At 42.7% G+C, this 14,295-nt stretch overlaps 1 protein-coding gene across 2 annotated transcripts in view; it reads left to right on the top strand.

Annotated features, from left to right (window-relative positions):
• The window catches only part of dnah10 (dynein axonemal heavy chain 10), a 283,837-nt gene that overhangs the window by 197,298 nt on the left and 72,244 nt on the right, over positions 1-14,295 (top strand). For both annotated transcript variants that reach the window (XM_072240729.1, XM_072240730.1), the window contains 4 exons: positions 6,806-6,994; positions 7,134-7,305; positions 10,072-10,275; positions 12,093-12,173. In XM_072240729.1, the coding sequence (XP_072096830.1) occupies positions 6,806-6,994; positions 7,134-7,305; positions 10,072-10,275; positions 12,093-12,173 (646 nt within the window). The remainder of the gene's footprint in view (positions 1-6,805; positions 6,995-7,133; positions 7,306-10,071; positions 10,276-12,092; positions 12,174-14,295) is intronic.

Genomic DNA, 14,295 nt, shown 5'->3' with positions numbered 1-14,295 from the left:
GTTCAACCCAGATAAGTGTGAGGTGGTTCATTTTGGCAGGTCAAATATGATGGCAGAATATAGTATTAATGGTAAGACTCTTGGCAGTGTGGAGGATCAGAGGGATCTTGGGGTCCGAGTCCATAGGACACTTAAAGCTGCTGCGCAGTTTGACTCTGTGGTTAAGAAGGCATACAATGTATTGACCTTCATCAGTCGTGGGATTGAGTTTAAGAGCCGAGAGATAATGTTATAGCTATATAGGACCCTGGTCAGACCACTTGGAGTACTGTGCTCAGTTCTGTCACCTCACTACAGGAAGGATGTGGAAACTATAGAAAGGGTGCAGAGGAGATTTACAAGGATGTTGCCTGGTTTGGGGAGCATCCCTAATGAGAATAGGTTGAGTGAACTTGGCCTTTTCTCCTTGGAGCGACGGAGGATGAGAGGTGACCTGATAGAGGTGTATAAGATGATGAGAGGCATTGATCATGTGGATAGTCAGAGGCTTTTTCCCAGGGCTGAAATGGCTAGCATGAGAGGGCACAGTTTTAAGGTGCTTGGAAGTAGGTACAGAGGAGATGTCAGGGGTAAGTTTTTTATGCAGAGAGTGGTGAGTGTGTGGAATGGGCTGCCAGTGATTGTGGTACAGGCGGATACGATAGGGTCCTTTAAGAGACTCCTGGATAGGTACATGGAGCTTAGAAAAATAGAAGGCTATGGGTAATCCTAGGTAATTTCTAAAGTAAGTAAATGTTCAGCACAGCATTGTGGGCCAAAGGGCCTGTATTGTGCTGTAGGTTTTCTATGTTTCTAACACAGAAGCAGGCCTTCCTGCCCTCATCCCCCATGCCTACTGTGATGCCTACCTGCTCTAATCCTAATTACTCACATTAGGCCTGTATTCATCCATGCTTTCCTATCTAAGTAGCTGTACAAATACCTTTTAAATGTTGTAAATGTATCTCCCTCCACCTTTTCACAAGATCACAAGACAAAGGAGCAGAAGTAGGCCATTTGGCCCATCGAGTCTGCTCCGCAGCTCCCCCATGAGCTAAACTACTCACCCATCTAATTCCAATTTCTGGCTTTTTCCCCATATCCCTTGATACCCTGACTAATTAGATACCTGTCAATCTCCTCCTTAAACACCCTCAATGATCGGGCCTCCACAGGTGTATGTGGCAAAGAATTCCATAAATCCACGACCCTCCGGCTAAAAAAATTTCTCCTCATCTCTGTTTTAACTGGGTACCCTCTAATTCTAAGACTATGGCCTCTTGTCCTGGACCCACCCACCAAGGGAAACAACCTTTCCACATCTACTCTGTCCAACCCTTTCAACATTCGAAATGTTTCTATGAGATCCCCTCTCATTCTTCTATACTCTAATGAATACAGTCCAAGAGCCGACAGACGCTCCTCATATGTTAGCCCCTGCATTCCAGGAATCATCCTCTTAAATCTTCTCTGACCTCTCTCCAACATCAGTACATCCTTTCTAAGATAGGGGGCCCAAAACTGCACGCAGTATTCCAAATGAGGTCTCACTAATGCCCCATAGAGCCTCATCAACACCTCCTTACTCTTACACACTATTCCTCTTGAAATGAATGCCAACATAGCATTTGCTTTCCTTACTGCTGATCCAACTTGGTGGTTAACCTTTAGGGTATCCTGCACGAGGACCCCCAAGTCCCTTTGCATTTCCGATTTTTGAATTTTCTCCCCATCTAAATAATAATCTGCCCGATTATTTCTTCTTCCGAAATGTACAACCGTACATTTGTCAACGTTGTATCTCACCTGCCATTTCTTTGCCCACTCTCCTAAACTAACTAAGTCTCTCTGCAACCTTTCCGTTTCTTCAACATTTCCTGCTCCTCCACCTATCTTGGTGCATCCACAAATTTAGCCACAAAACCATTTAATCCATAATCCAAATCATCGACATACATCGTAAAAAGAAACAGCCCCAACACCGACCCCTGCGGAACACCACTAGTAACCAGTAACCCATCAGAATAGGATCCCTTTATTCCCACCCTTTGCTTTCTGCCTATCAGCCAATGCTCCACCCATTCCAATATCTTTCCTATAATTCCATGGGCTCTCATCTTGTTAAGCAGCCTCATATGCGGCACCTTATTGAAGGCCTTTTGAAAATCCAAATACACAACATCCACAGCCTCTCCCTTGTCAATATTATTCGAGGTTACCTCAAAAAATTCCAATAGGTTGGTGAGACAGAATCTTCCCTTCATGAAACCATGCTGGCTTCGGCCTATCTTGTCATGCATCTCGAGGTATTTCATAACCTGGTCCCTGAGGATTGACTCCAATATCTTTCCAACTACCGATGTCAGACTAATAGGTCTGTAATTTTCTTTTTGCTGCCTCCTTCCTTTCTTAAATAGCGGAACTACATTTGCGACCTTCCAGTCCTCCGGAACCATGCCAGAGTCTATTGATTCCTGGAAGATCATTTCCAATGCTTCCACAATCTCCAAAGCCACCTCCTTCAGAACCCTTGGGTGCACCTCATCCGGACCGGGAGACTTATCTATTCTTAGTCCACTTAGCTTCCCAAGCACTTTCTCTCTAGTAATCTTGACTGTACCTAATTCTATTCTGATACCTCTGGCTTTCAGGTATATTCCTCATGTCTTCCACTGTGAAGACTGATGCAAAATACTCATTCAGTTCCTCCGCCATCTCTTTGTTATCCATCATAATTTCTCCAGCATCATTTTCAATGGGTCCCGTATCTACCCTTGTCACTCTTTTACTCTTCATATATTTAAAAAAACTCTTAGTATCCTTTTTTATGTTAATCGCCAACTTCCTTTCATAATTCATCTTTTCTTTCCTAATGACTTTCTTAGTTTCCTTCTGTAAGTTTTTAAAAGTCTTCCAGTCCTCATTTTCCCCACTAATTTTTGCTTCCTTGTACGCCGTTTCTTTTGCTTTTATTTTTGTCTTAACCTCTCTCGTTAGTCACATTTGTGCCATTTTTCCATTCATGATTTTCTTTTTTCTTGGAATATATTTTTCCTGCATTTTCCTTATTTCTTGTAGGAATTGTATCCAATTCCACTCTACCATCCCTCCATCTAGCTTACTTTTCCAATCGACTTGGGCCAGTTCCTCTCTCATACCACTGTAATTTCCCCTGTTCCACTGAAATATCGATACACCTGATACCAGCTTCTCCTTTTCAAATTTGAAACTGAACTCAATCACTACATCCAAGGGGTTCCTTTACCTCCAGCTCCCTAATCGCCTCGGGTTCATTACACAGCACCCAATCCAAAACAGTCAGTCCCCTGGTGGGCTTATGGACAAGCTGCTCCAAAAAGCCATCCTGTAGGCATTCTACAAACTCCCTCTCCTGAGATCCATTACCTTCCTGACTTTCCCAATCCACTTTCATATTAAAATCCCCCATAATTATCTTGACATTTTCCTTCTGACACACTTTTTCTATTTCCAGCTGCAACTTGTAGTCCACATCCTGGCTGCTGTTTGGAGGCCTGTATATAACTGCTATGAGTGTCTTTTTACCCTTGCCATTTCTTAATTCTACCCATAGGGATTCTACCTCTTCTGATCCTATGTCCCTTCTTTCTATTGATTTGATATCATTACTTACCATCAGGGCCACGCCACCCCCTTTACCTACCTTCCTATCTTTCCGATACACTGTGTATCCTTGGATATTCAGCTCCCAATCACATCCATCATTTAGCCATGACTCGGTGATGGTCACAATGTCATATCTTTTAACCTGCAGCTGTGCAGCAAGGTCATCCACTTTATTTCTAATGCTGCGCGCATTTAAGTACAGTACATTTAGATCATTATCTGTTGCTGATTTTGCTATATTTCTATTTTGTAGCAAATTATCCTGTATATTCTCCGGCCTGTCCTTCTTGCCATCTTTGCTGCACAGTATTTTTGACTTATTTCTATTTTCCTCTTCCTCGACCCTAACACCTCGGTTTCCTTCCCCTTGCCAACTTAGTTTAAACCCTCTCTAACAGCTATATTAAACAATCCCGCCAGGATATTAGTAGCTTTTGAGTTCAGGTGTAATCCATCTTTTTTTGTATAAGTCATACCTTCCCCAAAATAGATCCCAATGATTCAAGAATTTGAAGCCCTGCCCCCTGCACCAGTTACTTAGCCACACGTTCATCTGCTTAATTCTGCTATTCTTACCATAGTTAGTGTGCAGCTCAGGCAGCAATCCCGATATTATTACTCTGGAGGTCCGGCTTTTCAATTTTCTTCCTAGCTCCCAGTAATCTTTCTTCAGGACCTCCTCTCTTTTTCTGTCTATGTCATTGGTACCAACATGTACCAAGACTTCCGGCTGCTCACCCTCTCTCCTCAGAATACTCTGAACTCGATCTGAGACATCCCGTACCTGGGCACCAGGGAGGCAACACACCATCTGGGTATCCTTGTCCGGCTCGCAGAATCTCTTGTCCGTCCCCCTTACGATGGAATCCCCTATAACTACCGCATTTCTTCTTGCTCTCTTGATTTTGGCACTGGGCAGAGTGCCAGAGTCCCGTTCACTGTGATCCTCCTCTGTCAGGTCTGCCTCTTCAACAGTATCCAAAACGATATATCGATTTCTGAGGGGGACTGTCACAGGGGTGCTATCCACTACCTCTCTATGGGTAGTGTCTATCACCTCCTCACTTTCCATAATTAGCCGAAGGTCATCAATTTCCATCTCCAGCTCCTTAACACAGTCCTTCAGGAGCCTCATCTCAGTGCACCCGGTGCAGATGTAATCCTTGGGGAGGCTGGGAGTCTCCCAGGGTCCCCACATCTGGCACTCCAAGCACAACACTAATCCTAGATGCATACCTCTAGTGCTACTGTTTGTACTAAATACCAAAAAACTGTAACTTACTCCGTTACTATGAGACTCAATGGTCGCAGGAAGCCTCTTCCTGTCTCCGCCGAAGCCCGTTGAGCCAAAGCCCTTTCACTCTGCACTCTCTCACTCCGCAGCCTGCTCCAACGCTGCCCGCTGGATATGGTGGTTTTCTTTTTAAACTGTTCGTGCTCAACTGGCTGACGTCACGCGCCTGTGCAGTCTGGCCTCTCTCCTACTCCGAGAAATCAAATGTCTTCTTGCTGGAAATCCTTAGCCTCTTACCGCTGTCTTCTTGATCCGAAGAGAAAAAGTCTGCGACTTTCTTCCTCTTTTTAAACTGTTCACGCTCAACTGGCTGACGTCACGCGCCTGCGCAGTCTGGCCTCTCTCCTACTCCGAAAAATAAAATGTCTTCTTGCTGGAAATCCTTAGCCTCTTACCGCTGTCTTCTTGATCCAAGGCGACTCTGGCAGCTCATTCCAGATATTCACCACGCTCTGTGTGGGAAAAGCTTATCCCTCAGATCTCCTTAAATTTTACCCCTCTCAATACCCCCTTACCCTATGCAAAGGATTCTTCTTTCCTTCTCATCCCTTCATAATTTTATAAACTTGAACTCACTCACTCTTCAGCCTCCTGTATTCCAGTGAGAATCCAATGAGAATAAGCCCTAAATAAAAACTTTTGGACAAGACCAATATGGTCTACAAAATCCAATGCAGGGACTGCAGCGAATATTAGATCAGACTAACTAGGAGAAAACTATCTGCAAGGATCCATGAACATCAACCGGCTGTAAAGCGGCATGACCAGCTCTCCTTAGTCTCTACCCATGAAGATTGAGAGAGGCTCAAATTCGATTGGACATCATTGCGCAAGGAAACAGCACGCAAGAGAAATCCTAGAAGCATGGTTTTCTGTGAACAATTCTATAACCAGACATGTAGACTTCTATCCTATTTATGAGTTAATGAGGGCAAAATTTCTGACCACGATGCATGGAGTTCGCCAGGCAATCAATCAACGATGAGATTTCCTCCCTACATCGTAATTGAGTTTCTGTAATAATGACAGCTGATTGATAAGTAGATACAGGCCAAGCATTTGAAGGACACACCAGAATTAACAGCGCACTGATGATGTCTCCTCATATGGTGACAAAACAGTTGCAAGTAAAGAGCCAAGTTTGGAGGACAAGTCAACCCAACCAGAATAAACCCGGCCTATCCAGTGTCTCCTTATAACTACAGCCCTTCATTCCAGCAATATCCTAGGGAATCTCTTCTGCACTCTCTCTATTGCTAACACACTTTCCTGTAGTGCGGTGACAAGAATTGTACGTAATACTCTATGTGCGGACCAACTAATGCCGTATACTCGTGAAACTCGTCCAGACCCTCTCTGCTGTCCTTACATTCTTCCTGTAATATGGTGACCAGGACTAAACATAGTACTTGAGTTGAGGGCAAACTCATGTTTTGTAGAAGTACAGCATGACCTCCCTATTTTAATCTGCAAGGATCTATTGATAAGAGGTCATGGGTTAAGGGTGGAAGGTTAAAAGTTTAAGGGGAACACAAGGGGAAACATCTTCACTCTGAAGATTGTGAGCACGTGGAACGAGCTGCTAGCGCAAGTGGTGTGTGCGAGCTTGATTTCAATGTTTAAGAGAAGTTTGGATAGGTACATGGATGGTAGGGGTGTGGAGGGCTATGGTCCTGGTTCAGGATGATGGGAGTAGGCAGTTTAAGTGGTGTGGCACATACTAGGTAGGCTGAAGGGCCTGCCCCTGTGCATGTATTTTTCCTATGACTCTTAAAAAGTCCAACTTTCCACAAGCCTTATTAACCTACCCTATCACTCTTAGTGATTTCAGCATACCTTTACTGGATTGACTTTCAAGTGACAAAAATTCGATTGATTTTGTGACAGGAAATTTTGGAAGAGTACAACGAACTGAAGTCTCAAATGAACCTGGTGTTGTTTGATGATGCTGTGGAGCACTTGACACGGATCCATCGGATTATCAGGATGGACAGGGGCCATGCTTTGCTGGTGGGTGTTGGTGGTTCTGGCAAGCAGTCCCTGACCAAACTAGCTACATACACAGCGAACTGTGAGGTAAGCTCCTGCCTCTGCAGCCCATGCTGTTAGACAATTTATATGAAGCTGCCTTATGTTAGATTGAGCACAGAATGAGCATATTAACATAAGGTTAGCACTAATAAACACTTAATCATTTCTGCTTCATTCAAATCAGGTTTTTGAGATCGTTCTGGGTCGAGGTTATTCTGAGACTAATTTCCGAGATGATTTGAAGGCTCTGTATCTGAAACTAGGGATTGACAACAAGCCAACAGTCTTTCTCTTTACTGATGCACACGTGGCTGAGGAAGGATTCCTGGAGCTGATAAACAACATGTTGACCTCAGGTATTCCTAACATAATATTTCTGTTAGTCTGAGGCACATGGATCTTAATTGTAGAAGTGGCATGAACAAACTCCCTCAATGAAGCAGTTTGAACGACCAGACACCCAATATTTCCATATCAGGAGACAAACTATCAACTGACATCCTTTACAACCTATCGATTCCCACGGTTATCCTGACTGTACCTCTTCCCATCCTATCGCCTATAAAAATCCTATTCCCCTTTCTCAATTCCTTTGCCTCCGCTGCTTTTGTTCCCAGTACACAGTTTTCCATTCCAGGGTATCAGAGATGTCCTCCTTCTTCGTAGAATGGGGTTTCTCTCCCTCCACTATTGATGCTGCCTTCACCCATATCCCCTCCATTTACAGAACATCCATGCTCACCCCATCTTCCTGTCACCTTAACAGTTCCTCGTCCTTACCTACCACCCCATCAGCCTCCACATTCAACACATCATCCTCCGCAACTTTCACCATCTCCAAAGGGATCCCATCATTAATCATATTTTTCCCTTCCACCCTCACCCCTGCGCTTTACACAGGGATCGCTCCCTCCGTGATTTCCTTCTCCATTTGTCCCTCCCCACTAATCTTCCTCGCGGCATTTATCCCAGCAAGCGGACTAAGTGCTACACCTGTCCATACACCTCCTCCCTCACCTCCATTCAGGGCCCTAAACAGTCCTTTTAGGTGAAGTAACACTTTACCTGCAAATCTGCTGGGGTCATCTGTTGTGTTTGGTGTTCCCAATGCAGCATTCTCTACATTGGTGAGACCCATCTTAAGTTGGGAGAGTGCTTTGTCGAGCACTTCCGCTGCATCCACCACAAGTGGAGCTTCCCGGTGGCCAAACGTTTTAATTCCTATTCTCATTCCTGTTCAGACATATTGGTCCATGGCCTCCTCTTGTGCCAAAATGAGGCGAGCCTCAGGGTGGAGGAGCAACACCTTATATTCTGTTAGGGTAGCCTTTAACTGATGGCATGAATATTGTTTTCTCCTTCCGATAAAAACATTCCACCCCTCCTTTATTCCCCACTCTGACCTTTTTCCTCTTCTCACCTGCCTATTACTTTCCCCCGAGTCACCTCCTCCTTCCCTTTCTCCTATGGTCCATTCTCCTCACATATCAGATTCCTTGTTCACCAGTCCTTTACTTTTCCCACCTAACTGGCTTCACCTAACTCCTTCCAGTTAGCCTTCTTCCCCTCCCACCCCATCTTTTTATCTTTCCCCATCCTTTCCAGTCCTGATGAAGGGTCTCAGCCCAAACATTGACTGTTCAGTTCCATTGATGCTGCCTAGACTTTCTCATGTTTACCAACATTATCATGTTCGTCTGAATATAATAGCACAATAAAGCTTTTGGCCTATCGCAAAATGTGCTTTCTGTTGGAATTTTATCTAATACCTCACTAATAACTTAATCGTCTTGTGTCACTTGGACAACTCCCGAGAAAGTGCAGCTGTCAAACGCTGCAGTGTTAAGAAAATCAAAAACTGAGAAATAAAAAAATTCCAGAACTGCTGAAAGTATGAAATAAAGGTAGAAAATGCTGGAGACACTGAGCAGATTAGACAGTGTCTGTGGAAAGAAAAAGGAGGAGTGTTTCAAGTCCTAGCATTTGAGTCAGGAGTAGGAAAGTGAAACTAGTGAGAGACGTGACTGGCTGACCCTACCTGGGCTACCTGGTCCTGAATTTGGAGAATATTGGGGTCTTTGGGGTTTGGCTCAACATGCCATTTATTTTCCATATTTTACCATTTCCTAACCTCCCACCCTCATTGTAACCTCTCTCTTTCTGAAACAATAGCTATTTATATATTTATAGTTACTTATCAGGTAACTATAACTTCCACTGATAATCTTATAACTGCTTTCTTCTCACTGCTGCCATCAGGAAGAAGGTACAGGAGCCTCAGGACTCTCACCACCAGGTTCAGGCACACTTATTACCCCTCAACCATCAGGCTCTTAAACCAGAGGGGATAACTTCACTCAACGTTACTTGCCCCATCATTGAAATGTCCACAACCAATGGACGCATTTTCAAGGACTTTTCACCTCATATTCTTGATATTTATCACTTATTTAATTATTATTATTTCTTCATTTTTCTATTTGCACAGATTGTTGTCTTCTGCACTCTGGTTGAACGCCCTAGTTGAGCGGTCTTTTTTTTTTATTCTGTTGTGATTATTATTCTGCAGATTTATTGAGTATACCCACAAGAAAATGAATCTCAGAGTTGTATATGGTGACATATACGTACTTCAATGGATAAAATATACTTTGAGCTTTGCACTTTGAGGTCTTGAATGTCAGGTTTCAGGTTGACTTGGTTTGTAGGAACATTCTGTACTGCAAAACTATCTTTTGTGAAATAGTAATTTTACTGCATTACTGTTAACTATTTTTATTGCATTTTATATTTAACACAATTATTTCAATGTGCTGCCTATTTATATTTTCTTGTCTACCATATTAACTACAGTATGACATCAGAAAAATAACATTCTTTAATATCAGAAATATCAGGCAATGGCTCTGACAATAATCACAAGCAAGAATAAAATATTCACAACTGGATTGGTGGGGTAGGTTGATTTCTGTTTCCAGTATGTGGCCAGAACTGCTGAGTAGTGGACCAGGTGGACCAGGACTCTCCCAGCTATTCCTCTGGGCTAGGCAGCCCTGAGCTGTAACAGAAACTGCAGAATGAAAGTCAACTAATAGGATTTCTTCATCACTTTCCTTTTACAGGCATTGTCCCAGCACTCTTTCCAGATGAGGAGAAAGAAGGCATCTTAGGACAAATAAGAGAGGAAGCAATGAAAGCTGGTTGCAGTCCAGCTAAAGAGAGTATCTGGCAGTACTTTATCAATAAGAGTGCCAGTAATCTGCATATTGTATTGGGCATGTCGCCTGTTGGTGATGTGTTACGGACACGATGTCGGAACTTCCCAGGTCTGTTGTTTGGCTATGTGGTGACTGAATGTTTTGCTGTGTTTAGCTAACCATTATACTAAGATCACATATACACTAGTCCCAAATAAATGCACTAATATCACATATAGTCCCTAATAAACATATGATGTAAACTAAACATTGCACTAAGATCACATATGGTCCCTAATAAACATACGACTTAAACAAACATTGCAATAATATCACATGTAGTCCCTAATAAACTTATGACGTAAGCTAACAATTACACTATGATCACACATCGTCCCTAATAAACATAGAACTTAAGCTAACTGTTGCACTACCATCACATATAGTCCCTAGTAACCGTAAGCTGCTGAGGGTAAGCTTCAAACTCATTGCTTTTATTTCAAAAGGGTTTACAGTGTGAAACACAGACTTAAAAACTGAAGAGCACCTATAGCAATGTACCACATAGACCTACTAACTGGAGCTCTTTGGCTCTGATGTAACATCAAACAATGAATGTTGTACATTTTCATGATTCATAACTTTATCGATGATTGTAAGCACACTAATTGGACAGTAATTTGATGGATTCAGTATTTCCTATATGGGCAAATCATTGGTGGTGGTGTTGACGTAGAATCACCTGTTCTAGTCATAAGCACAGAAACAAGCCCTTTAGCTATCTCATCTGTGCTGACCAGCCCCAATTGCCTGTGTTTGGGCTGTATACCTCTAATCCCTTCTTATCTCTGTACCCGTCCAAGTGTCTTTTAAATGTTGCTATTGTACCTCCCTCAACTACTTCCTCTAGCAGTTCATTCCATATATGGACCAACCTCTGTTTGGAAAAAGTTACCTCCAGATTCCTGTGAAATCTGTATCCCTTCTCATCTTAAACTGATGTCCTCTAGTTCTTGATTTCCCCAGCTCTGGGAAAAAGACTGTGTATTCATCCTACATATGCCCCTCATGATCTTATGCACCTTCGTAATGTCATGCTACATTCTTATTTGTAAATAACACTATTCTTTGCATTTCTGGTCAGATGCTAAATGCATTTCATTGGCTTTGTATTTGTACTCGGCACAATGACAATAAAGTTGAATCTAATCTAATCTAATCTATATGTTCCAAGGAATAACTTCTCGCTATAATCCAGTACCTTGAGTCCCGGCAATATACTCATAAATCTCCTCTGCACTTTTTCTAGCTTTATGCATCTTTCCTATTGCATGGTGACCAAAACTGTACACAATACTCCAAGTATAGCCTTTACTAGTGTCTAGACTTCTCACCTTCTTTACAACGTAACTTCCTGACTTCTATACTCAGTGCCCTGACTGATGGCATGCCAATCACCACCTTCACCATTTTCTGTTATATGCTGCACTGGAAGAGATTGTGTAAAAACGTGACTATACGTATCTGGAGCACATCTTCAGGGTGTTGTAGGTCTTTGTAGTGTTGTTAGGCCTTTACAATGTGTGGGGTAATTAAATTGACTGAATGTAGAACTTATGTTCTAGTATAGGCTTTTTGGCCTCCGATGTTGTGCTGACCCCTTAATTTAGTCCAAGATCAATCTGACCTTTTCCTCCCAACTCCTCACTGTGATGGAGTCTTGGCAACGTTTAACACACCCAATCTTAACCTGGATGCTGAAAGGGAGCTCACATTTCCAAGCTGGCCCCAGTTTTAACTTTCTCTTCTATTTTATATTTACTCAGTGGTTGAATCTTCAGTTTATTAACTGCATAAAAGCTTTCAGTGTTATGTGATCTTGCAGACTGGAAGTTGGATGATACCTGAAGTGACTGCTATGTTACTGATAATGACGTGTTTTACAGGTCTGGTGAATAATACCGGAATTGACTGGTTTTTACCATGGCCACCCCAGGCACTGCTTGCCGTGGCACAGGCGTTCTTGGGTGAGCAAAACACTTACTGAATCCTGTTTAATGTCACTGCATATGTCAAGAAATTTGTTGTTTTGTGCCAGTAGTACTTTGCAATACATAGTAATTTTTAAAAACTGTAAATTACTAGGAGAAATATATATTTAAAAAATTAAATTAAATTATAAGTGCAAAAAGATATTGAGGTAGTATAATGTCCATTCAGAAATCTGAAGGCAGAGAGCAACAAGTTATTCCCAAAACATTTAGTGTGTTCTTTAGGCTCCTGTACTTTCTCCTTGATGGTGGTAACGAGAAGAGGGCATGTCCTGGGTGATGGGGGTCCTTAATGATGGATGTTGCTTTTCTCGAAGCACCGTCTTTTGAAGATGTCCTTGATTCTGTGATGGCTAGTGCCTGTGATGGAGCTGGCTAAGTTTACAACTTTCTGCAGCCTTTTCTGGTTCTGTGAAGTGGTCCCTCCATTCTAGACAATGATGCAAGCAGTTAGAATGCTCTCCACAGTACCTCTGTAGAAATTTGTGAAAGCCTTCCCTTATGACCTAGTAAGACCATAAGATATAGGAGCAGAATTAGGCCATTTGGTCCATCAGGTCTGCTCCACTATTTCATCATGGTTAATCCAATTTTCCTCTCAGCCCCAGTCTCCTGCCTTCTTCCTGTATCCCTTCATGCCCTGACCAATCAAGAATCTGTCTAGCTCTGCCTTAAAAATACATAAATACATAGAAACATAGAAAACCTACAGCACAATGCAGGCCCTTCGACCCACAGAGCTGTGCTGAACATGTCCTTACCTTAGAAATTACTTAGGGTTACACATAGCCCTCTATTTATCTGAGCTCCATGTACCTGTCCAGGAGTCTCTCAAAACACCCTATCGTATCCGCCTTCACCACCGTCGCTGACAGCCCATTCCACGCACTCACCACTCTCTGCGTAAAAAAACTTACCCCTGACATCTCCTCTGTACCTGTACAAATACTTGGCTTCCACAGTTGCTTGTGGCAAAGAATTCCACAGATTCACCAACCTCTGGCTAAAAAAAAATCATCTCCGTTCTAAATGTACGCCCCATCTCTCACTAACTCTTCCTTCAGTTAGTCCTGATGAAGGGTCTTGGCCTGAAACGTCGACTGTACCTCTTCCTAGAGATGCTGCCTGGCCTGCTGCGTTCACCAGCAACTTTGATGTGTGTTGCTTGAATTTCCAGCATCTGCAGAATTCCTGTTGTTTGCCCCTCTATTCTGTGTCCTCTGGTCTTAGACTCTCCCATCATAGGATACATCCTCTCCACATCCACTCTTTCAAGGCCTTTCACCATTTGATAGGTTTCAAAGAGGTCACTCCTCATTTTTCTGAATTCTAGTGAATACAGGCCCATAGCGATGGAACACTCGCCATGTGAAAGCCAGCCAATCCTGAAATCATTTTCGTGGACCTCCTTTGAACCTTGTCCATCTTCAACATGTCTTGAAATAACAGGTCCAAACCTGCTCACAATACTCCAAGTGAAGCCTCACCAGTGCTTTATAAAGTCTTAACATTATATCCTTACTTTTATATTCTAGTCCTCTTGAAATGAATGCTAACATCACACTTGCCTTCCTCACCAGAGACTGAACCTGCAAATTAACCTTTAGGGAATTCTCCGCAAGCTCTTCAGTTTTTTGTATTTTCTCTTCATTTAGAAAATAGTCTACCGTTTCATTTCTTCTACCAAAGTACATGACCATACACTTCCCAACACATTTCAATCTGCCATTTCTTTGCCCATTCTCCTAATCCATTTCAGTCCTTCTGCAGCCTGCCTACTTCCTCGAAACTACCTGCCCTCCATCTATCTTCGTATCGTCTTCAAACTTTACAATAAAGCCATCAATTCCATCGTCCAGGTCATTGACATGTAACGTAAAAAGAATCACTTCCAGCACAGACCCCTGTGGAGCATCACTATTCACCAGCAGTCAACCAGAAAAAGCTCCCTTTATTCCCACTCTTTGCCACCTGCCAATCAGCCACATAATCTTTCCTGTAATACCATGGTTTTGTAGCTTGTTAAGCAGCCTCATGTGTAGCACCTTTTCAAAGGCCTTTTGAAAATCCAAATACACAACATCAACCAGTTCTCCAT

Source organism: Mobula birostris, chromosome 22 (assembly GCF_030028105.1).
Source record: "Mobula birostris isolate sMobBir1 chromosome 22, sMobBir1.hap1, whole genome shotgun sequence".
Classification (NCBI taxonomy): domain Eukaryota; kingdom Metazoa; phylum Chordata; class Chondrichthyes; order Myliobatiformes; family Myliobatidae; genus Mobula; species Mobula birostris.
The sequence above is the reverse complement of the archived record's forward strand: the minus strand, read 5'-3'. Positions and strand labels throughout refer to the sequence as shown.